This window comes from Hipposideros armiger, unplaced genomic scaffold (assembly GCF_001890085.2).
Source record: "Hipposideros armiger isolate ML-2016 unplaced genomic scaffold, ASM189008v1 scaffold_11, whole genome shotgun sequence".
Lineage (NCBI taxonomy): Eukaryota > Metazoa > Chordata > Mammalia > Chiroptera > Hipposideridae > Hipposideros > Hipposideros armiger.
In genome coordinates this window covers 7,753,190-7,777,236 of record NW_017731361.1, presented here as the reverse complement: position 1 = coordinate 7,777,236, position 24,047 = coordinate 7,753,190, and the positions used below count along the sequence as shown (strand labels likewise).

The 24,047-nt window shown below is 45.4% G+C and overlaps 1 protein-coding gene across 3 annotated transcripts in view; it reads right to left on the bottom strand.

Moving 5' to 3' along the window:
* Positions 1-24,047, bottom strand: part of SH3RF2 (SH3 domain containing ring finger 2) — a 108,753-nt gene that overhangs the window by 16,186 nt on the left and 68,520 nt on the right. For all 3 annotated transcript variants that reach the window (XR_002126332.1, XM_019663429.1, XM_019663420.1), the window contains exons 6-9: positions 12,322-12,416; positions 10,871-11,041; positions 3,626-3,858; positions 10-359 (exon numbers count right to left, since the gene is read on the bottom strand). Coding sequence is in view for 2 of the 3 variants with exons in the window: in XM_019663429.1 (XP_019518974.1) it covers positions 10-359; positions 3,626-3,858; positions 10,871-11,041; positions 12,322-12,416 (849 nt within the window). In the remaining variant the exon portion in view is untranslated. The remainder of the gene's footprint in view (positions 1-9; positions 360-3,625; positions 3,859-10,870; positions 11,042-12,321; positions 12,417-24,047) is intronic.

Genomic DNA, 24,047 nt, shown 5'->3' with positions numbered 1-24,047 from the left:
CACTCCTACCTTTTCGCTGCCATTTCTTGAGTTTTCTGGTTTCACCAGGATCGATGGTGGGGCAGATGCAGGCGGTTTGGGTAGAGGCTCACTCTTGATGGGGATTTCCTTGCCTTCCATGATGATGGAACTGGCTGCCGAGTGGATCTTGCTGTCGCTGCCCCTGCTGAGGCACGTGAGGGCAGGCTCCCCAGTGGGAATGGGCTTCGGTCCCATCTCCGCCACCACTGTCGAGGGGATCCCCTGCGGCTGGTGCAAGTGGAACTGCTGGGGCCGTACGACCATAGTAGGGCTGCGTCTGAGGGAGCCCACCACAAGGGTGGGGATCCCTGACTGGACAGGCCTCTGCAAGGATCCATCTGGGAAATTATATGACAGAAATATCAGCAACGGGGGCGGCCAACCGCAGGTTGGGTTGGGGCTGGGTTAGCAACGTGTCCTGATATCCCAGAATAGTTAAGTGCTTTCCCGATTTGATTGTGCTCTCATTCTCTCAGGGTCTTTCAAAGGTGACCTTGTTCTTTTTTTAGTGCTGTTTGCTGATGCTGGCAGCAAAGAAGTGGCTAGCTGAATGTTGTGGGGTGGTGTCAGAAGGTATATTACTTCCATTTGCCTGTCTCTCTCTCTCTCTCTCACACACACACACACACACACACACACACACACGCACACACACAGTCCTACTCTCTTCCTCCAGACCTTTAAGATGGAAAGTGGAGAACACACACCTAGAGACGTCTTCACAGTGAGAAAGAAAACAGAGGAATGCAGACCAAAGAGGAAACAAAAGGAGACAGAAAGAGAGAGCCGCAGAAATTGAGAGTCAATGGAGAGGGATGGGAGGAAGGGAGAGGGAATTAGACGAGAGGCAAGGCTCTGACCAGCTACTTAAAGAAAATTCTAACAGACGCTTTAGGTATGTAGTGTTGGGATCACTTTTAGTCGGGGGCTGCAGGAAGAGTGAGCAGGATATTAAGATTGTACGAGGTAAATGTGACACCAGATGGAAGTAAACTTGGAAAGGTTATTCTAGAGTTCGGACCACGTGTGGAGGAGCCTTGCAAAGTCTCATGACATGGACTCTGGAATCAGATCTCCCAGGGAGCTGGGGACAAGTCTGTCACATCACCTCCCCGTACCTCAGTCCCCACATTTGCAAACTGGAGCTAATAACAGCACCACACAGGGCTGGTGTGAGGATTACATTTTATGATGTGTGCTAAGTGTTAGGACAGTGATTGGAACCTAGTAAATGGCCCGTGTTTGTTAGATATTATTTGTGGATAAAGAATAGCAAACCCTCCTATGGGTCTGCAAGGTACAGGAGCTTGGTTTTGCCTCTTCCCTGAACTCATTTTTTTTTCTTAATTAAGATGGTCCCCTCTCAGTAAAAGGAAACCATCCCTTCCTCTCAAATTCTCTGGAGACAGGAGGGCCCCATCCTAGGTCCTGTAGGTGACCTGGGGAATAATCAGGGGTTCCCTGCACTCCGGGGGGTGGTGGGAGAAACTCTGTCGCCATTTCTCTGTAAAGATCTCCCAGCATTTAGAGGGCCATAGGTGACGTCCAGTCAGAAATGTTGGCCATTCGTGATGCTCTATGGACACGTGTGTGAATCAGTCATTTGTGTCCAGCACAGAGGATCCGAGCCAAGAACATGTTCTGCATTGTGACTCTTCATCAAGCTGGATGTGAACATGAAAATCAGAATGCTCACTAAACACAGTCGGTGTTCTCAGCGGCTGCAAGCAAGCCAGTCACCATTTACACAAGTCTGACCTTTCAGTGTAGACATTTATTTTGCCACTGTCAGCCCTGTGAGGTACACACAGTCAATTCTGCTGCCCCTTCTTTTCGCTCTGGGGAGACTGATAGCTTGACCAGCCTCACCTTGGGAAAAGGTGAGAGAGAGAAAGTGTCCGGGATCTGGGAAAGTCAAAGCAGCACTGGGCAGACATGGCCTCAGGCTCCTGGAAACATGGGGAAAATTGGTCTTATGACTGATCTATGTATTTTGTTGGTTCCTAATTTCTAAGAGAGCCAAGACATGTGCATACAATGAGTCAAAGCTCCACGATAATCATGATCTACACAAAGGAAGGGAGGGAGTGTGTGAAAGGATGCGTGAGCAGTGGCCAATGGGGCGTAGTTCCAGCATTCACACGTGGTCTAGACTGAGCCTAAGAAGTTCATACACTGGATGTTGCAAATATGATCTGCTTAGTTGTAGCAGCAATGAAAATACTGACAAAATAATACTATACGAATAGCTACTATTTCTCAACAGGTTATGATGTGCCAGGTGCTGTGTCATCAGTCCTACATGGATTATTTTATTAAAGCCATACAATCCCCCTGATGAAGTTGGTACTACTTTTATTTCCATTTTACAAATGAGAAAACTGAAGACTGAAGAGGTCAGTAACTTGCCCAAGGCTGTTGTGATGGGATTAGTTATTGTGTGTGTGTGTGTGTGTGTGTGTGTGTGTGTGTGTGTGTGTGTGTTGGAGAAAAGATGGAGGAAGGTATTGGAGGGTGAAGGAGGGAGGGTGGTTGGGTGGAACTGAAAGGCAAGATCGTGAGACTGAGGTCAAACAGCTGATCAGATGAAAGTACTGGGAGAGAGATTTAATTGTCTTGGGACATTTTCCTGTGTGGCACATTGTCTCATGTATTATTCTTTTGCTCTCACTAGTCATATTGAATTTTCACATTTAATCATTTTTTAAGATAGCAGAGCCCAGTTTAAATCAGAGGGCACAGAATAAATTAAATTCATTTTGCTTGGCTCATTGTCTTCTTCTGGAAAGGCGTACACATATAAATCCTTGATGCTTTGTGAAACAATGGGTTTCAAACACTTTTTAAATTAAAACCCCTGAAAATGAGGTCTAATGTAGAAGTTCAATGTGTTAGGAGGTAAAAGCATGGCTTTTAAGAGGAAAGTCATATATTATTGCCATGTGTGCAGGTAGATGTTATATAGGTAAAAATAAAAGCAATGTACAGGACAATGCAGTGAGTATGATTATAAGGTATATATGTACATGGAAGAGAACTTGGGGTTGGGGGCTAATAATATGAAGGAGACTTGCTTTCATACTATATATATACATATATATGTATATATATGTGTATATATATATATATATATATATATATATTTAACCTAGTGCATGTATTAGCTAAATAACAAAGTGGGATTCAGGGGCTCTTAGCACTGATTCCTTAACCTTCTTTCCCTCCTCACCCCCATCCTTCCCATGTTTCCCTTTTGGCACCCTGAAGGGTTCCCTGGAGCATAGTTTGAGAAGCACTGATCCAGCAAGTGCTTTAATTGTTCGATCTTAATAAGAGCCAGCATTCGCCTTGGCTGTGTTCTAACCACATGTTGGCGCTTAGGGCTGCCATCATCCCAGTCAATTACATGCATGGATGAAGTGACCAGAGAGCAGTGACCTTGAGTTGGTCTGGCTTCACCCAATATAACAACTCAGTCTTGGCGGAACGTAAAGCACTCTGCCCAGAGCCTTGTTTTCAAGCCAAGATCCCTGTTTCTGCAGAAGGCAGTCCGTCTACCCCTCATCACTTAGCTCCAGGCACGTACCTCTCTGCCACCACTTACTCTTTCTCATGCTGCTCCGCCCTTTCCGAAGGGAGCCCTGTCTGAAAGTCCCCAGGCCGGCCGTGGTCCTCACAGGGTTGACGATGGCCGTGGGCACAAAGACAGACTTGAAGGCGTGACTCTGTCGGGGGTCACCTTCTGAAATGCTGCCTTGAGAGGACACAGAGGATGTGGAGAGTGTCCAAGCAGCGTAGAGACCAGGGCCCCGGGAATCTGCAAAACTAGAGGTCTTTCTGGTTGTGGAAATTGTTTCAGAAGAGAAGAAAGAAAATGGTCAGCCAAAAGTCCTATTTAAAAAAAACTACCAGCTCCCAACCGTACACCAAATGTTGCCATGCCTCACCCTCTTCCTACCCATAAACACACTTTTCGCTGACAACGCGGGCTTAGCTAAGCAGGCCACACCCCTATGCCTGACCACTGTGGGTGTGCTGAGCACCCACACTGAGGCTCTCATACTGAGGCCCTGGTGGACGAGAAGACTTGAGTTCCGCCATCTTTCACTCCCGCTCCAACCACTGCTCACCCCACGTCCCTTTAGCCCTTGAGTGCAGAGCACAAGGTCTTGAGGTGTTCATCTCTCTTTGCACTAGATTCTAAACTCTTTGAAAGCTGAGATTGTACTACTTGTTTTATGTGTTTTGCATATATTGTCTGCTAATAAATGTTTGCCGAATGGTCGCCATGGTGCTTTCGGCACCGATGCCAGTCATTTTGGCTAACACAGACTGGGCACTTACTGTATGCCGGGCACTAGCCACGTGCTTTGCCCACTTTATGTCATGGGTTCTCCACAACAGCCTTTTGAGGTAGGGTATTATTAGTGCCACTATTTTGTGGATTAAATAAGTAGAGATTTACAGTTATTTGCCCAAGCAGCTCCTAGACTTGAGATTTGAACCCAGGTCCAGACTGGCTCTCTGCTCTACCATTGAGCCACGGCACCTGTGCTCTTACCACTGAACCACACTGACTTTGGGCTAGTTAGAGCATTCATCAATTTGTAGCAGGGGAAACCCTGAATCCTGCTTGGAAGACATGAACTAACGCAGCACGTAGGCCCTACAGGTGCCTCCATGAGACCCTGATTCTTCAGCCTTGGGCTCTGATTTTTAAGAATAGTATTAAAGTTTTGTAAAACAGCAACCCCTTCTCCATTGTTCCCAGCGTACAAGTCCTTGAAACCCATGGAGAATGGCTGTCATCCTACATGCCTTTCTTGCCCTTTTACTAATCCTTCCCCAACATCACAGCCCCTATTGAATAGTCCATCAATCACCTTGTCACTCTACTGATTCAATAACCTCGGCTAATTACCTGGGAATAACCAATTTGACCGCAGCCTCGGCATGGAGCTGCCCTCCAGGTTTCTCTTTCGGGAATTTCCCTTTTTTTTCCCCCTCCTTTTCTCTCCTTTTGCTTAAAAAAGTGACATGCAGTTTAATAATGAGCCAGCCAGTGTTGTACAGAGATGGGTAAGGCATCATGTAACGTGGACAACCCTGCCCAAGAAGCATAGGCAGCCTAATGTGCCAGGAGCTGATGCTTGCAGCCAGGAGACTTTGTCCACAGCCGTCAACCTGCCTCTGGTCCCTGGTGATGCTCAGTATAGAGGAGTGGGTTCACCAGGAAGAGTGCAGACTACTTTCTGGAGATGAGGGCTGGGCGGTGGAAAGAAAGCCCCAGCACTGGCTTCCATGGCAGAGTCTGCGTCTGCCTGTCTTTTAAACAGAGGCTTTAAGGTGCTGGACATTGCAAAATGGACTGAAAACAGGAAAGCCAGGTTCAAAAACTGCTTCAGCAGCTGCAGCAAGAACAGAATACAGATAGTGAGGCCCAAACCAGCCTTATTCTAGCAGTCCCTTATTTGAACGACAGTTTACAGACTGAGGTGCAACCTCATTTTTTTCTGAGCCCAGCACTAGGCTGGATTCCAGAAACTCCTAAATCTCAAGGCCCCCATCCAACACAGGATTCCTCTACGTCTTTCTTCTAACATCAAAGCACGTTGCTCGCCTATATTAATTAGTCCCCATAACACCCCAGACCTGTAGACATCATTGTCTGTTTTCTAGATGGAGAGACTGAACGACAGTTGGAACTGGGTGGAAGGAAGCCATGTTGTGTCTGATTTGCTCTGCTGTGAGTGTGCAGGTCCAATACATGAACCTTTAAGAGTCTGCCCAGTGTTTGAAAGAGGCATCACAACGGCAGCTCTGCGTGCTCACCACTGGCAGTGGCTGCCTGGTCAGGTGCGAGCTTGGACCCTGACATTGTTTGTATAGTTCTGTGTAGAAAGTTACAGGAAAATGCGTGGTGGCCCATGGGTCACTTTTCTCCATCCCTAAGGCACCAGGAGGACACATATGTCCAGTGAAGGTTGCAGGAAAGAGAACTATCCTGGCCGACTGGGCAGAAGGGAATTTGTTGGAATAGGAGCGGGTGGAAAGGGCTTGGAAACAGGATGGAAGGGGGGCTGCCGAGAGCTCGGCAGTGGGAATCTGAGGCGGGAGGCTTGTGTTCTTGCCATGAATGGTCTTCAACTTGGCCCACATTCTTTCCTCCCTTGTTCAAATTTCCAAGGCCCAAGAGGGAGTACCAGGTGGGCAAAGCCTGCCCCTTAGCTGTGGTAATGGGTTGAGGAGGAGGAGGAGGAGGAGTTGGCCTCTGAAAAGGGGGGAAACTTCTGCCTCCCACCAAGACTATGCACGAAGGAGGAAACCCAAAGGGTTGTGCTATTAAGATAGGGTTTGGATGACAACATGACAAATGTCCTGTACAACCTGAACCAATAGATGCCTTGAGGATCGGGGGAAATATGTCATGGTAGCAGAGATCTAGTTGTGGTCAACAGCTGGACAGGTCGGCGTCCCCATCTAGCACAGAGGGCTGGAGCTTGGGATAGCATGGCGGCCATTTTCTCTCTTGGTAATTAAAAGGCTCACTTGCTGAATCTTATATCAAAACGCTGGCATTCTGGCAACTCTGGACTATCTATAGTTAGTGGTGAAACTCTGGCTGGCTCAGTTCATGAGGGAACAGTGCTAATAAGTGCAAAAGTTCAAATGTTTAGGGGGAACCTCACATCTCTGAGCCCTGGCTGTTTTTAAAAGGTGGCACTATACATCAAGGGGGCTGGTGCCAGTGCAGAACCATCACTGCAAACAGAAAACAAAGGCGGTGGGGGAGCCTCACACACACAGAATCCGAGAGTGCAAACACAGGTATTCCAACCCACTCAGTTCTAAGATCACCTGCTTAAAGTAGTAGAAACCCAGCTGACAAATGAGAGCATCATTCAGCCCTAAGAAACGGGAGGAACTAAACCTCCCATAGTGGAAAGGGTGATTAAGAACGAGGGTGAGCTGCCCCCAGATAGACAAATTGGACCTATGTTATCCAAGTCCAGGATCAGTGGGGACGGGAACTTTCTCTGTGTCGAGGAGGCCAACCAGGAAAACATACATGCACAGAAAGCATGCATCCTCTGTCACCTAATAGCCTTGAGGGGAATATAATTTGATGGGGGAATATACTTCTTCTTGGACAAGCTGTTTCTTTAGAAGCAAAAACACCCATTGACATAAGTAGTTCCTCAGCATACACACATGTTCAGGTTTCTATGAGCTGGGAGTGGGGAAGATGAACTCAATGGCTATCTGTGGTGCTAAAACGCCATCCATCACCTGACATGCAGCCATATGGGAGCAGGTGAGTCTAGATGCTCACAACATACCCAGGAACACAAGAGAAAAAAAGCCAAGGAGGAGATAAAGAGAAGCTGGAGCCTGGAAATACAATGGAATGGAGTCCTACATGCGTCCCCGTTAGGGTGACTGTATGTCCTGACTTTCCCAGGAGAGTCTCCACTTACACCTGCTGTATGAGAGCATCCCTCTCTTAGCTCAGAAGTGTCCTAGTTTGGGTGACAAATTATCTGGTCACTCTTAATTAATGGCTCTTTCCTGGCATAACCAGGACATGGGGCTGAGGCCTGATGCATAAGCAAATGCCCTAGCAGTAGGCATGGCCCTGAAGAATTCATGTTAGACCCCACGGAAGAAACTGTTCATGAATTAGGGTAGGCATCCTCCTTGCTCTTCATTGTTGCTTCTAGATCATTCTCCCAGCCTCCTCCATACTTCCCGGTGTTGGTGCATATTATCAGATGCTACCACCTGGCTGTAGTCATCATTTCCCCCTAGGTTGCTCATTCCTGGAAGATTTTAGCTCCTGGCTTACTGTCATTCTCTCCAATACACCTGATCTTACCATGATGATTTCATCTATTGTTAGGGACTTAAAAGCCATCTCAGGCCTGAACCTCTTTCTTAAATGCTAGACTTGTATACTTAACTGCTTACCAATGTCTTACTAGGGTTACTAATAGGCATCTGAGACTTAATCTGCTGCAAAATAAGCTTTTCCTCCTCCCCACTCCCCCAGAAAAACATGTTCTTTTGGTTTTCACCTCCATCTCAGTAAAAGGCAACTCCATCTTCCAGTGACTTAGGGCAAAAGTTGGACTCACCTTGAATCCTCTATTCTTTCTCACCCAATATTTGATCTGTCAGAAAATCCTGTTGGCTCTACCTTCAGAACATAGCCAGACTCTAATCACTTGTCCCTCCCTCCACGGCTAGCACCCTGGTTCAGTTCACCTCCATAGAGTCTCACACTGCTGAAAATCTCTCCCCTGGATTATTACAATATATTCTTAACTCATCTCTCTTCTACCTTTTCCTCTGTACAGTTTATTCTCAACCAGCAACTAGAGGGAGTTGGGTTAAAACAGAAGTTAGATCTGCTCAAAACCCTGCAATAAGGTTAAAGTAAAATTCCTCATTATGACCTCGGAAATTCTATATGATCTGACCCCCTGTGACCATTCTGACCTCATCTGCTACCAACGTCCCCCTCAGTTGCTTTAATTCGGCCCTGCTAGCTTCATGTCAGGCACACTTCGACCCCAGGGCCTTTGTTCAGGGCCATGGCTATTCCTTTGACCTGGAATACACTTTCTTCAGAGGTTCACATGGCTCGCCTCCTCATTTCCTTAACTCGTCCTCACTTCTCAGAAAGGCCATCCCTGACCAAGCTATTACAACTTTAATCACTCCCACACGAATTCTATCCCCCTTTCCTGATTGGTTTTTCTTCTTAGGCTTTATCATTAACATAGCATATATATTACTTATATATCTTGTATTTTGCCTGTTCCACTAGAATGTAAGCTGCTGTGGGCAGGAATTTTGTGTATTTTGTTCACTGGCGTTTCTCCAGCATCTAGAAAGGTACCTGACATGTGTCAGTGCTCAATAAATTTGTCAAATAAATGAATTAATGCATCCATTATAGACACCCTTGGTGTCGCTTTGGAGATTTTGCAGCTTTCTAACAAATCCCAAGAACCTTTCATTGAAGGGAATAACTATGATCTTCTACTCCCACTTTCTGCCATGTGAAGAAATCTGTTTATACAAGGCTGGATCCGTGGGAACCCAGACTTTGCCTGTACTCTTTCTAGAAAGAGGGTCCATCACCTCACCAGATAGCCTGATGGAAAATCTATGGGTTAGAAACTGCAGCCTTTTATGAAACCAAACCCTTCTAAGCGGTATCCACGGGTTCATTGCCCCCTTGTGGAACAAATCTACTTCCTGGTCTACACAGTCTATTACCGTCTCTCTTCCTACAGCTTAAACAACCTTAGTGTTTCAGTTCTTCCTGTGAGGTGGTTTCCTCTCTCCTCACCATCCTTGCTGATCTCCTCCAGACTCAGTGCCCCACCTACATGCAGGTCCCCCACACTGGTCATATGACTCCAGGAGGGGCCCTGTAGAGTACAAGGGGATTATCACTTTCCCTGCACTGATGACTCTCTGGTGTGTCATAAAGACAGCTTTGGGTGTGTTGTGATGGCCCCACTGCCTGGGACAGGCTTTGCCTGGGCTGGTGGGGGGAAGGTCGGAAGAGTAGTGGATAGTTTTGGGTGTTTTTTTTTTTCTTTTTGTTTTTTAGCTGAGTCATCCTGCCACCTGTTGGCAGCTCAGCAGCAGCTCAGCTCGGGCCGGGAATCGAACCGGTGGCCCTGTTGCTCAGAGTTCGCACTCTTGAGCGAGCTCTTAACCAACTGAGCCACTCGGCCGGGCCCGTTTTGGGGTTTGTGAGCACTGCGATTGTAGTATGAGGTGGCTAGGCAAAATGGTGGGCCAGTGAAATTCATAGGTATGCCGCAGAATAAAAAGGTTGGGAAAGAAGACCCACGGGGTGACCAGCATTTGACCTAGGGTGTGGATGGACAGAGTGGTCTGAGTTCATGGAAAGTCTGCTAATGGCCCAGCATCCTGGGATGTTTCCTGAGACGCTCTTGCTGGGCATCTGGCCGTCACATGTCCCCACTCTGCCACTAGAGGGAGCATCGAGGTGGAGGATGTGAAGTGGGATTTTGGGAGTTTGTACAGAAAACCTGAAATCTAGTTTTTGGGCAGGTTGCCTAGCTCTGTACATCAGCTTCCTCATCTGTAAGTATCATCCTTACAGGATTCTTGGATATAGTTAATATGTTAAAAAATGTGAAAGTGGGGCCGGCCGAGTGGCACGATGGTTAAGAACTGGCTTGGGACGCCAGAGGGCCCCGGTTCGGATCCCACATATGAGGGCCAGTGACACTGCCCTCCACAGCTAAGATGCTGAACAACAGCTCAACCTGGAGCTGGGCTGCTGTGAGTCGTCGGCGACGGCGTAGGCTGCAGCCCCTGTGGCAGTGGGTTGCCATGGGCTACCGTGTGTAGCCAGCAGCCAGCGTGAGCGGCCAGCAGCTGCAGTGAGTGGCCATCCAGAAGCCGGCAACTGATCTGCCTCGCCCGGGAAGAGCGCAATGATGGTGCCAACTTGGGCCAGTGAAGCAACGTCCTCCACAACTAGACTGAAGAACAAAACGACAGCAACTTGTCTGTTCCCCTTCCCCCAATTCCCTATCACTGTTCCCATCCCCCAATTCCCCAATAAAAATCTTTAAAAAAAAAAAAAGTGAAAGTGTTTGTAAACTGTGAAGAGCCATAAAAAAGATAACTATTTTTGCTATTTTTTTTTTTAATTAAAATGTTAGGAGGGTACTAGGGCAAAAGCTGGTTTTTGGCCCACACTCTGAAAGAGCATCGAGTCCTTCAGGAATTCAACCCACAGCTGGCCCCTAGCCTAGAAGCCCTGACACCCCGATGCCTGAGGTTAGAGCGGACACACCTGAAAACAGGGATGACGTAGTTGTTGGGGAAGATGCCGGCTCGCCCCGTGACCAAGGACACGCCCCTGAGCCAGCCGTCCTGATGCTTCCCCAGGACCCGGATGCTTTCTCCCTTCTGCAGGTCCAGCTCATCGGGTCCATGCGCTGAGTAGGAGTGCAGGGCTACAAACCTGGGGAGACACAGGGGCTGGTGAAGAAAGGCGGTGTACACACCTAGGGGAGGGCAGGGAAGCAGCGGAGGGTGAAGGGAGACGGACCCTCAGCCCAGTGGTTAGCAATAACAACCTCTGAAAACCGAAACCTCAATATATAAGGCAGACAAAAGGGGCTGAACCTGCCCTCTCCATCTCCCCCTCCCCCACAGACTCTCACACAGCTGAAAATCACTCATTTAGGCCCCATCAGCATTTGGACAATGAGGAAACTGGCCTAGAATAGGGAAAGGAGTTGGTGACCAGGAATTAGTGGCAGAGCCAGGTCTCAACCCCAGGCGTGCTGCTGTACTGAGGGTGAATTCTCCCACAGCTTAGAGCATTACCCAAGACAACGGTTGCAGCCAGCAAGGTTCAGGGAAATAGGAGGTCAGCTGGAAGCCTCTGTGATCCACACCCTCTCCTGAGAGGAGCGACCTGTTTGACTCCCAGGAATGGCCTGAAGAGCTGGCTGAATATGGGCAGGGAGGTAGACACTGGGAGGAGGGAGGCAGGTTCAGCTTTAGTTCTCTGGCACACAGTGGAATGCTGGCTGTGTGGTGGGATGGAGGGGAACGGGCTTCCTGCTGCAAAAATGTGTTCGAGTGAGAGCAGTCCTTTCTACTCTGAAGTCCACGGAGGGGTCAGGAAGGTCCCATCCATCTGTGAGTCAGGGATGAAGGCACAGGGGAATAGTGAGGCTGTGGAAGTGAGAATGCCTGGCTGACTAAAGGCATTAAAAAAAACAACCCACTTTGGTGCGCCAGACTCAGGGGTTCCCAGTATATGACCTTCAGGCTAGACATCAGGGCGTCCTTTTAGATTCTAAGGACTGTGAGAGATTGAAAGGTTTCAGCAGAGGGGTTGGTGGAAAGTGTTCTCATCTGCAGGGTTTTTTCCCCCTCCTCTAGAACGCTACATTTATTTTTCACTGATTACTAAAGCAACGTCTATTTATAACCCAACATTCTGAATCTAAAGGAAGACAATAGAAATTGCTCACCACCCAATCTCCCAGCCATGTTTTGCTATCTAATCTTCTAGGCTCTTTCTACTTTTGTAAAATAATGAGCTAGGATGACGTGGTTTGCTACTTTGTCTTTTTTTCACCAGTTTTTCTCTTGGTGCTTGTACAGGAAGGGAAACTGTTGTCTCTCTGGAGGGGATGGTTTGAGAGTGGTGATGGTCGAAGGCAGGATGGCAAAGGTGACCCCTCTGTGCCAGGACTGGGGCCTGGGGGTGCTGAGTGTTTTACTCACATGTTGTTGGCTGAGAGATGTTGCTGGGAGCCGGCCAGGCTGACGATGGCCGTGGAATGTCCTGGGGAGGCAGGTGTGGGATGATAAATGCTGACCTATACAGGGAGAAAAGACAGCCAAGCAGAGCCAGTGAATGCCACAAGCGAGGCCCCCAGCAGAGCAGCTCCAGAAAGTCCTGATGCTGCTGAACACAGACGGCCACGCCCAGTGCCACCCATCATGTGTCGTCTCTGTGGTTAGTGGCTGCGGGCAAAGCAGGGTGGGGACAGGTTGGTTTATGTCTTGATGGGGTGGCATGCCAAGACCACATTCCAAAAAGCTGCCCGATACAGCAGAGGATGAAGGCCCATTGGGTTCACAACCGCAGAGCACGTCCAGACTCCTGGACCTGTTCCCCCGGCCCCTCCCATCCCATCTCCCAGTGCACTCACCTCCCTCTATGAAAACCTACTCTCGGAATATGACACAATGGCTAATATTGATTGAGAACTTAACACTTACCAGGCATTTCTAAGCGCTGTACAAGCTAATTTAATCCTTATTAAAGGTACTACTATTATCCCCATTTCTGGATGAGAAACTGAGGGAAAGAAAGATCACCCAACTAATATGAGACAAAATGTAAAACCAGGTAGTTGAGGTCTTGAGTATCCCTCCTTCATTGCCTCCGCCCGCCCCCCCACCCCTGCCCCCACACAACACACACACCAGTTTATTCAGTGATTTATGGAAGGTGACTCTTAATCCTTTTCACTTTTCCTGGATGAAAGAGGGAGGAACAATATTAAAACGCCCTGGAAACACTCTACCATCCTGGCACCTGGCCTATAATCTAACATACTACTTTGCTTATTTCCTTATTGATACATATCAGATTGATTGTTTCCTTGTTTATTTACTGACCATCCCCCGACTAGACTCTAAGTTTCCTGAGGGCAGGGGCTATGTCTTGTTCATCCTTGTCTTTCATATGTTCAATATGCTGGGTAGCTTAAAGAACACATGAAAGAAATGGTTTTCTTATTCAGTACACTAAGGGCTATGAAAACCTCAACCATCCCCATGCTCCAGAGTAAATATATTCAATCTGTCTTCAGCTACCCACCCATAATTCATGGTAACTACATATGTGTGCCGTTTTAGGGCTATGCTTTTGTGGGTACAACTATTGCTTGTGGTTGTGTGTTTGGGCAGGTGTGAGTGAATTGCTGAGTGCATGTGTCTCTGGCTCTCTGGGCAAGTGTATGTAGTTGTCTAGAACCTATGAGAATTGTATGTAGATGTGTGATGGCATTGGCCTATTTTAGATTCATGCATGTGGGTCTATGATATGCACATATGCTGTCACATGTGATTATATATGTATGTATGGCTGTATATGTGACTGTAAATGTCTATCTGGAATTCTGTGTGCATGTATGTGAACTCTAGAGGTATGTGCAGGTATGCATGACTATAGTTTTGTGTGTGTCTGTGTTGATGGCTGTGTAAGTGTATGTGTGGCTGGGTATGTATGTGTGACATGATGAGAATCTGGTTATAGGATCAGAACACCATTCCAATCAGATAACATGAGTTGGTGAGACTGTAGAGAAATTAAAGCCCTCATACAGTGCTGGTGGGAATGTAAAATGGTTTGGCCTTTTTGGGAAAATCTGGCAGTTCCCCAAACAATCAAACATAGAATTACCAAATTACCCAGTAAGTCCACTCCTAGTAAACACCCAAGAGAAATGAAAACATAGGTCCACACAAAAATCTGTACATGAGTTTTTACAGCAGCGCTATTTATAATAGCAAAACATGGCAATAACCCAAATGTCCATTGACTGATGAACGGATAAACAAAATGTGGTACATCCATATAATGGAGTACTATTTAGTCATAAAAATGAAGTATGATACATGCTAGAACATGCATAAACCTTGAAAACATTATGCTAAGTAAAAGAAGCCAGATTACATGATTCCATTTACATGAAATGCCCAGAATAGGCAAATCTATAGAAATAGAAAGTAGATGAGTGGTTTCCAGGGGCTGGGGACATAGGTAGATATGGGGAGTGATAGTTAAAGGGTACAGGGTTTCTCTTTGAGGTGATGATATATACAACTGTGGTAATAATGGTTGCACATATCTGTGAATATACTAAAAACCACTGAATCATATACCTTAAATGGTGAATCGTATGGTATGTGAATTATATCTTAATGAAGCTTTTAAAAAAAAGAGCATTCCATGGTCACACATCTGAGGTGCTATAACACTGCACTAAGTGTCCTGAATCTTGCCATCAAACATAGTCACATCGGTTCCCTCAAACAGAGATGAAAAGGAGCTGGCTTTTGGGCTAGGCATGTCCCTCCCTGTGACTGGGCAAGGTCAATCCCTGCTGGGCATGGGAGCTGTGCCAAGGGAGAGCCTTGTTATACGAACAACTAATCTCATGTTTGCGGAGACTGTTGGACCACTGATTAAGCAGGATGAACGTCACTTGACACCCGTGACTTTCCAATGTTATGGTTGAGTAAAAAGCCCTTCTATCCTTAACACCACTAATCTTTAGGGAGGAGGAAGATACTAGAATGCAAAGCCACCCCTCTATTATACTAGGCTCTGCCTTTTCACTTCTCTAGGCCTTCATCTGGGGAGGGGGTTATTCCCCTTTATTTGGAGCACAGAACCTGGCCAGGACTCAAATCGGCGGGCTTGTGATGGAGCTCTTTCTGATATGGAATGGGAAAGGAGGCCATGTTCTCAGGTTTTGAGGTGTCCTGGAGGGGAAGGGAGGACACGAGTGGAGAAGGAAGAAGAAGGAGGCAAAGGAGGATAAGGGGGGGAGGGAGCTAGTGGATGAGTCTGAGAATGGGGCAGGGAGTCAGGAGCTGGGACAGAGGGGCAAAGAGAGAGACATCCAGAGGGATAGAGGGATGAAGGAAGAAGAAAAGAGATTAAGAAAAGATCAGAAAAACTTCTACAACCCAAAAAGAAATGGGCAAAAGATACCACAAAAGAAGATATACTGAGTGGCCAAGAAGTGCATAAAAAAGATTCTCAACATCAGCAATTATTTTTAAAAAAAGCAAATTGAAACTACTATGAGATACCACTATCCACCTATAAGAAAGACTAAGGTTAAAAGGACTGACCATACTGAGTGTTGGTGAGAAGGTGGAGAAAATAGAAGTGTTATATACTGCTGGTGGCAATGTAAAGTGATGCCACCAAGTGGGAAACAAGTTGGCCATTTTAAAAATAAAGTTACATATACACTTACCACCCTACTCAGCAATCCTACTCATAAGTATTTACCTAAGCAAAATGAAAACATACGTCCACTCAAGGACTCGTACGTGCATGTTCATAGCAGCTTTATTCGTTTTAGCCCCAAACTGGAAACTACCCAAATGCCAACCAATGGGTGAATGAATCAACAAATTGTAGTACAACGACAGTGGCATACTTCTCAGCAATACATGCAACAACATGGATGCATCTTATCATCCTAAATAAAGGACACACAAGACTAGATAGTCTATGATACCATTTATGTGACATTCCTAAAAACAGCCCAAACCATATCAACAGAAAATAGATTAAGGATGGCCAAGAGCCGGGGTGAGGAAAAGGGATTTTGCAAAAGGGCACAAGAAAACTTTCTGGGACGATGGAAATGTTCTACATCTTGATTTTGGTAGTCATTACCCACCTCTATGCATTTGCCACAAGTCATTGAACTGTATGCTTAAAATTGTTCAACTTTATTGTATGTTAACTGTGGCTCAAAAAAACCGTTCAAATTTGAATATGTTATCTAGTTGGCAGGAACCATTCAAATGGTCATACCTTGACCCAGCCCAAGCTCTGGAATGGTCAGCAAAGGGGACAGGGAGAGCTCAGCTTAATAGCGGGCAGCTAGCAAGTGACCCTTAGGTCAGGGGGCCCACCAGAATAGGAGAGAAAATCAAGAGTGGAAACCTACGGATCAGAAAGGGGCTCAATAAATACGGAGAAAAGAAAAAAGAATGAGTGAATTAATGAATGAAGTGACTGCAGTGACAGGAAAAGAGAGAAAGGCAGAGAAAGGTGACACTGGCAGGGAAGGAGGAAGACAGAACAGGACAGAAATGAAGGCCCCACCCAGTAAAGAAGACACCCATGTATGGATGGTCAACATTCCAGGAGGCAAGTCTGTTCCTGCCACTGGGATCGAAGGTGGAGCCCCAGCCTTCCTGAGTGACAGAGCCTGGGGACTGGTTCTCTGGGGTCAGTTGTGACGTTAGGTCCACAAGAGGTTTGAGGCTAGATGCGAGACCCTCCAGGAACTGGTACTTCCTGTCACACTGTTTGGGGACCTGAGCAGGATCAGAGAGTGGGTATTTTCTGCTACTATCTAAAAATATTGTTTTCCTCCTTTTTGAAGGAAATGATTCATTTAGAAGAAGTCTTTATCAGTAACAGAAGAATCCACAGCTGTGTGGCCTCTGGGCGTTTTCAGGTCTTGAGGTATTAAATGGGGCAGGAAAGTGGGATGGAGCCTGGCACAGAGTTGCAGCATTCCACCGGCCCCTGCGCCTTCCCCAGCAGCCACACAGGCATAGAGAAGGTGGCTCCCCCTCAGGAATCTGGGGAGGGCGGGCGTCTAGCTTGGCACTCAGGCATGTGGCTCTAGTATTCACCAGGGTCTGTGATCTCGGGCTAGTGATGGAATTCTGGGGAGCCTCCCTTTCCTCACCTGTACAGTGGGGGTAATCATAGCATCTCTCTCATAGTGTTGTTGTCAGATTGACTAACACAATCCATGTAAATTGTTTAGTGCTTTGTAAGGGCTCAATAAATATTACTTATTTTGCTCTGCAAAGAGATTAGCTGCTGCCTGGGGATGGGGTAGACAGAGCACCTCCTTTTGTGCAACAGCCCTGCAAGGTCCTGGACTGAGAGCAGGGCCCAAGGATGTGATAGGGGATAGGAACAAGCAACCCTACTCCTCTTCGGGAGGAAAAGATTCCCAGCTTTTAAAAAAATTGCATTTGCCGCCCCCCACCTGGCCCCTGCTATGGCAGGCAGCTCTCTCCTCCAGGGCACATGCCTTTCTGGACCTTAGTGGGCATGGGTGACTGTCTGCCTCAGCAGAGTGTGAACTTCTCCAGAGAAGCTTCTTGTGGTCCTGCATATGGGTATTCCCAAGAGCTAAGAAGGGCCTGGAACCTACTGGGTGTCCCCTCAGCGTTAGGAGAAGGGCTGCATTTTAGAGACAGAAAATCAGGTATTATTTGGTAGTTTCTGTTCCCACCACTCTGGATAATCTGGAGTTGGCCATCTCTTTTTATGAAGTTAAAAATTCCTTCTCCTTTCTAGATTGAGAGACTTAAGAGCCACATGCAGTCATTGCATTGTGTGGACCTTATTTGGTCCTAGGCACAGTCCTCTATAATTAGATCTCTTCTCCCCCAACCCCCCACCCCTGGAGGTAGATACAATCCTGAAATTTGTGTTAGTCATGCTAGTGCCTTTCTGTGTAATTCTTAACACCTTGGAATACATCCCTCAACCCTATGTTGTTTAGCTTTGCTAGTTTTTGAGCACAGTACGAATGGATTCATATTGGGTATATTCTTCTGTGACTTGAATCGTCTGCTCAACACTAAGTTTTTGTGTGTATTTGTGGCTACATTTCACTGCTGTCTCATTTCATTGTATGCATATACCACCATGTAACCATTCTATCATTTATGTGTCATTTGGGCAGTTTTCGGGTTAGGCTTATGAACAACGTTGCTATGGGTGTTTTGGTTTATGTCCCCTGTGCACACGTCCAAGAGTTGTTCCAAGATATACACGGACAAGTGGAATTGATGGCCCATAGGGTATAAGCCTGCTCACTTTTATTAGGTAACAACAAACCTTTTCCCAGCATGGCCATAACAGTTTACACTCCCACCAGCAGCAAATGACGATTCCTGTTACCCCACAATCTTGCCAGCACGTGGTAACACCGCTTTTGAATACCTGCCTATGGTGGGTGTGAAATGATATCTCATTTTGGTTTCCAATTAATTTCTCTGAGTACTAATGAGCTTGAGTTTCTTTTCAAATGTTTATGGGCCATTCTTATTTCTTATATGGAATGCCTGTTCATGTCCTTTGTCTATTTTTCCCTTCTATTGGGTTATTTATTATTTTCTTAAGTTCTAATATTTTCTATATGAATTATTTGTAGCTCCATGGTGTCTTTTGATGACCTGAAGTTCTTATTTTTAATAGTCATATTTACAATATATTCTCTTATGGTTTACACTTTAAAAAAAATCTTGAACACAAATTTTTTTATCTCAAGGTCATAAAGATGTACTTCTATATTATCTTCTAAAAGCTTTATAGTTTTGCCTTTCACATTTGAGTTTTTAATCCACCTGGAATTAATTTTTGACAAGGGAAGAATCCAATTTCATCTTTTTCCACATGGATACCCAATTAGCCCAGCACCATAGCTCACCTTTTCCTTCTAATCTGCAAAGCCCACTCTGTCATAAATCAAGCCTCCATGTTGAGTCTATTTTTGGGTTCTGTTGGTTTAATAGAATGCCTCTGCTAAATCCATGCCATCTTAATGCTATAGATTTAGAAATAAAATCTGATATCTGATAGGGTAGATTCCACTCCTCACTCCAACCTAATTCTATCATCTTCTTCTTTAGAAGTATCTTGGCTGTTGGCTTTTCGTTCTTCCATTTACATTTTTGAATCACCTTTTGAGTTCCAAACAAACAAATAAACAAACAAACAACCCATTGGGATTTGAATTTATAAATAAATTTGGGGAGATTCAACATCTTTAAAATATTCAAGAGCATGATAGAATTCTTCATTTATTTTAGGTCTTCTTTAATGTCTTCTAATAAAATTTTGTAAATTTTCTCCATAAAGGGCTTACATGTCTTTTGTAGGATTTATTCCCAAGGATTTAAATAATTTAGTTGCTGTCATAAATGGCATTTTAAAAAAAAAGATTTTTCTAACTCTTTGTTTTCTTTTTAGAGTACAGCAATACAATTAATTTTCTTGTATTGACTTGTCCCCAGCAACCATGCTAAACTCATTCATTCCTAATCCATTGTTCTAGATTCTTTTGAGTTCCTTATATAGACAACAATATCATCTGCCAATAATGACAGCTATGTTTCTTCCTTTCAAATATTTAACCTCTTATTTCTTTGGCCTGCCTTACTGTCTGTCCTGGCCAGGCCCCCCAGGAGGGACAGCATAGAGCAGAAACATAACAGGCATTCTGTTTTTTTCTGAATCTTAAAGGGAACGCTGTCAACATGTCATCACTAAGTATGATGTTTGCTGTGGATTTTATATAGATTTCATTTATCATGCTAAGGAAGTTCTTTTTTATTTCTAGTTTGTTAAGATTTTAAAAATATATAATGAGTGGATACAGGATTGTATCATTTGTTTTCCTATATCTATTAAAAAGATCACATGGTTTTTCTCCTTTGATCTAGTAAGGTGACAAATTACACCCATCAATTTTGTAATGTTAAACCAGCCTTTCCAAGCAAACCTGCGTTTGCTTTGCTAATATACACTTGAGGGTTTTTGCATCTGTGTCTATAAGTGAGGTAGAACTCAGCTTTTCCTGTCTTATGTTGTGTTTTTCTTTGTTTTCACATTAGGAATATCTTTGCTTCATGAATGAGTTGGGGAATGTTTTCTTTTCTTCCAGTCTTTGGAAGAGTTTGTAAAAAACGGAAGCATCCCCTCCCTGAAAGTGTGAGAGAATTCACCTATAAACCTGTCTGTGTCTGGGTTTTTTTTTTCTTGTGGCAAAATTTTAAATTACTGATTCAGTTTCTTTAATAGTTATAATAGTACTTTGAAGGGTTGCCAAGAGCTGTTTACCAGATATGAAGTGTTTTTTTTCATTAACCCTGTCTGCTGAAGATAAATTCCTGATTTATTTATTTGCCTGATGGCCTTTGTTGGGGAGAAAAGGTGGCACTTGGAATACCTGCATAGAAGCTTGGAAAATCCCAGCTGATGTGGGCCCCCATGCTGTCAGAGTGCCCTAGTGCCTCACTGCTTTACTCAAGAAGAATCCCATGGGGACAGTCACTGATTAGATGGATTTCTGCAACTCCTTGAGAAACTATGAAGCTATGGCTAAGAGAATAGACTTTTGGGGTTGTCTGAACTGGGTATGAGTTTTGACACTGTAATCTACTGGCTGGGAGGCTCACACTTCCTCTGAGCCTTAGGTTCCTCATCTATAAAAGGCGGCAATAATAATAGCTACCTCACTGGATTCTTGTGAGAATTCAATCAGAACATGCATGCAAAGTAGTTGGCACAATAAATGGTTACCGTGTCACTGTTATGAGATGGGAGACAAACAAGGCAGATAGATGTGTGATGAGACGAGGTAGGCAATCGGACTTTCTCAGGGGACTGGATTTAAGAAGGAAAGATTCAGCAACCATTCTCTAGGACACAAGGGCCAGCCGCAATAGTCCAGTTCCCTTGGGGTAAGACCCAGTGATGGGTGACCCCATGTGTGGGGGAAATGTATTCAGGGGTCTCTTCTCTGACACTAGATTGGGCTATTCTCATGTATCCTGAGGCCTCCAGCCAATGATGAGGTCCGGCACGCTCTATAGCTGTGCTCTGCTTTGGTGTCTCGGGAAAAAGCAGAAAATGCAACCCTCACCTGAAACCATCAAGACAAAATCTTCTTCCCTTAAGCTGCGTCCTTTGGTTGGGCACAAGCGTTCCCAGCCCTGTCACTCCCTGTCCCATTTTTTACCTCATGCTTTCCTGAGCCCAAATGGCCTGCTGCCTTCAAGGCAGGGTTTTAGCACCAAAGCCAAGTCTGATGGGATGAGTACTATTAGTGGTTTCTGAAATAACCAAAACCTTAATTATAACCCTTGCCCTCTTAGTCCTAACAGTCTACTTGAAGAAGTAACTGCTTGGCCATAATTATAATTCACTCCTCTCACTAGGCCTCAGTAAAGGCTATAAAATTTAAACAAGCAAAGTCCCTCTTAAGTCTGCTGTCCTCATGGCGTTTATTCATAGAAGATACTTGTTACACATCGACTAGGTACTGACTGCCATGCTAGGTCCTGGGGATCGGTGATTAAGGCCACTGCTCACCAGGACAATGCAGGCTGTGTGAGAAACCTTCTGTCCATCCTATCTGTGGTCCTTCCCTCACATTTTCCAGACAGAAGCATCCCAAAGATGAACAGTCTCTGAACATCTAGAAGTTTCCATGCTCTACCCACTTCTGATAACAGATGACATGACCTGACATCCTTAGAAAGTAGCTTTTTATGGTGGAGAAAGTGGGACTGAAAGTCATTTGCTGAACTAAGGGAAATGGCCCCACAGGGAGAATTGGATTGGGAAAACAGCAGGTCAAAACCAATCACGAGACAATATAGTATAATCCTTAGGAACCAGGGTCCTGAATTCAGATTTCCCTGGGCGTGGCTCTCTGCTTTGCTGCTTTTCCACCATATAACCCTGGGCAAGTTATTTAATCTACATGGTCCTAAATTCTTTCATCTGGTTTAGGTAAGGTTTAATAGGATTTTTTCTAAGGCCTTGTCAATTTTTACTGCTCTATGGGTCTCACTTTGGGGAAGACAGCTGGAGAAGCAAATTGAAGTAGGACAGAAAGTAGGTTAAAAAAACAAAACAAAAACCTGTTCTGAAAAATTTCGTGAGCCCCAGACATCATGTGACAATGTCACGTTCACTTGTATTTTCGGAAAGTTGCCATGTACTTGTTGTCTCTTGTTATTTTCGAAGTGTCTCAAATGCTGAGACCTCTGACATGGTTGGTCGTGGAACAATTTCTCTTTCTCATGGGATTCACAGGACATGGCTGCAAAGTCCACCAAGATCTGGATCTCCCTTCTAGAGATGGGCTCAGGGGTCTACAGTGAGTGAAAAGAACATGGGACATTTCCAAAGCCAGCGCTTAAAGCCCCCTTCTGGGTAGCATACTTGCTGGATTTGTAAAATTTTGCAGAAATAGGGGATGCGTGTCCCTTACTATTTAGATTTAAATAGTTTTGATTGGCTGCCACTGAAGGCCACCATCCCTGCCTGGAGGGCCCAGCCTGTGGTGCCTGAAAAGGTTTGACTGCCCTTGGAGTAAGCCCTCTGCTGTCTTCTCCCTTCACTGAGCGAACCACACAAGCTTGGCGCCTCAGGCTGTCTGCACAATTGATGCATCTCACCTTTCAGGGCGCTGCATTTGATAGAAAATAAAGGGAGAGTAAAACCTTTCAGACAGTCTGTTTCCAGGTGTCATGATATTTTCATCTCCTTGTGCTAAAAAAGAATGAAAACAAGGACTTGCATTAAGAAGGAGGGGACCCCTAATTTTGGTCCCTTCTTAGAACAACGAAAAATGTATTATTTGTATCTGCAGCTTTTAGAACAGCACCTAAGCGGTCAATGAATATTTGTTGTGTCTGCTTTCAGGAGGTCATTTCTAAACCACCAAGACAGATGTGAGGACGCTGTCCCGCCAATGCTCTCTTCTGCTGGTATCAAGAACTAAATACCAAACAATTGAGGTATTTTTTGGGTGGAAGTTTTACTTTTTTTTTTTAGCCAAGCCATCCTGCCACCTGTTGGCAGCTAAGCAGCAGCTCAGCTCGGACCGGGAATCAAACTGGTGACTCTGTTGCTCAGAGCTTGCACTCTTGAGCGAGCTCTTAACCAACTGAGCCACTCAGCTGGCCCTGAAGTTTTACTTTTTGTTCTTTACCTTTCCTGGATGTTCCCTAACTCAGCCTCTTCTCAACTAATGGTTTCCCTCAAATGTGGGTGTCGCTTTTCTCAAAAGGCTACATGCCCACAGATGTTGACTGGCAGGCCTCCTGTAACATCTGGAGAGTCACTATTTAGGAATGTCTGATGCCCTCCAACCTACACCTGTTCTGAGCGTTCCAAGCCCTAGGTGGGGCCGTATGAGGATGGTGCTGAAAAGAAGGGATGGTCTTGCCCTTAAAGATTTCATCATCTCACTAAGATGGGGAAAAACCAAAACAAATTTTGGAAATCACAACAACCACAAGAGTTGTTAGTACTTACAGAACACCTGCTAGGGGCCACCCATTCCTAAGCACTTCATTACCTCATGTAATCTTCACAAGAAACCAAAGGGCTAAATACTATTGTTATCATCACTATTCCCATTTTACAGATGAGAAAGTCAAGGCAATAATATACTATAGTATAATAATTTGCCCAAGGCTGTACAGCCAGCAATTAAGCAGAGCTGGGAATCCACCCTCAACATCCTGAGGTCAGAGCCAGCCGTCTTAGAGCTCCCTACAGTGTGCAAGGCACGTAGGTGTACATTTTGCAGGTAGGATTAAGTGGCGCTGGATATAAGGGCTGCAGGGGCCTCAGAGCACAGGAGTCAGGGAGGGCTGGGAGCCTCAAACAAGCCCTCCTTAGCTCTCTGTACATCATTTGCTAGGCTGAGTCAAGAGGAGGTTGCCCAGTTTCTGGGAACCCTGCAAAGATGTCTGAGAAGAGATTTATTTTCCAGTCATTTCTGTCATGGGGGTTTTATGACACACACTTTTATGGCTTTCATAAGGCACAGCAGCAGGACATCAGGCCGGGCTCGAGCTCTGTGCAGAAGCTTGGCAGAGCCTGAGGGAGAGGAATAACAACATTTGGATAGTCACAC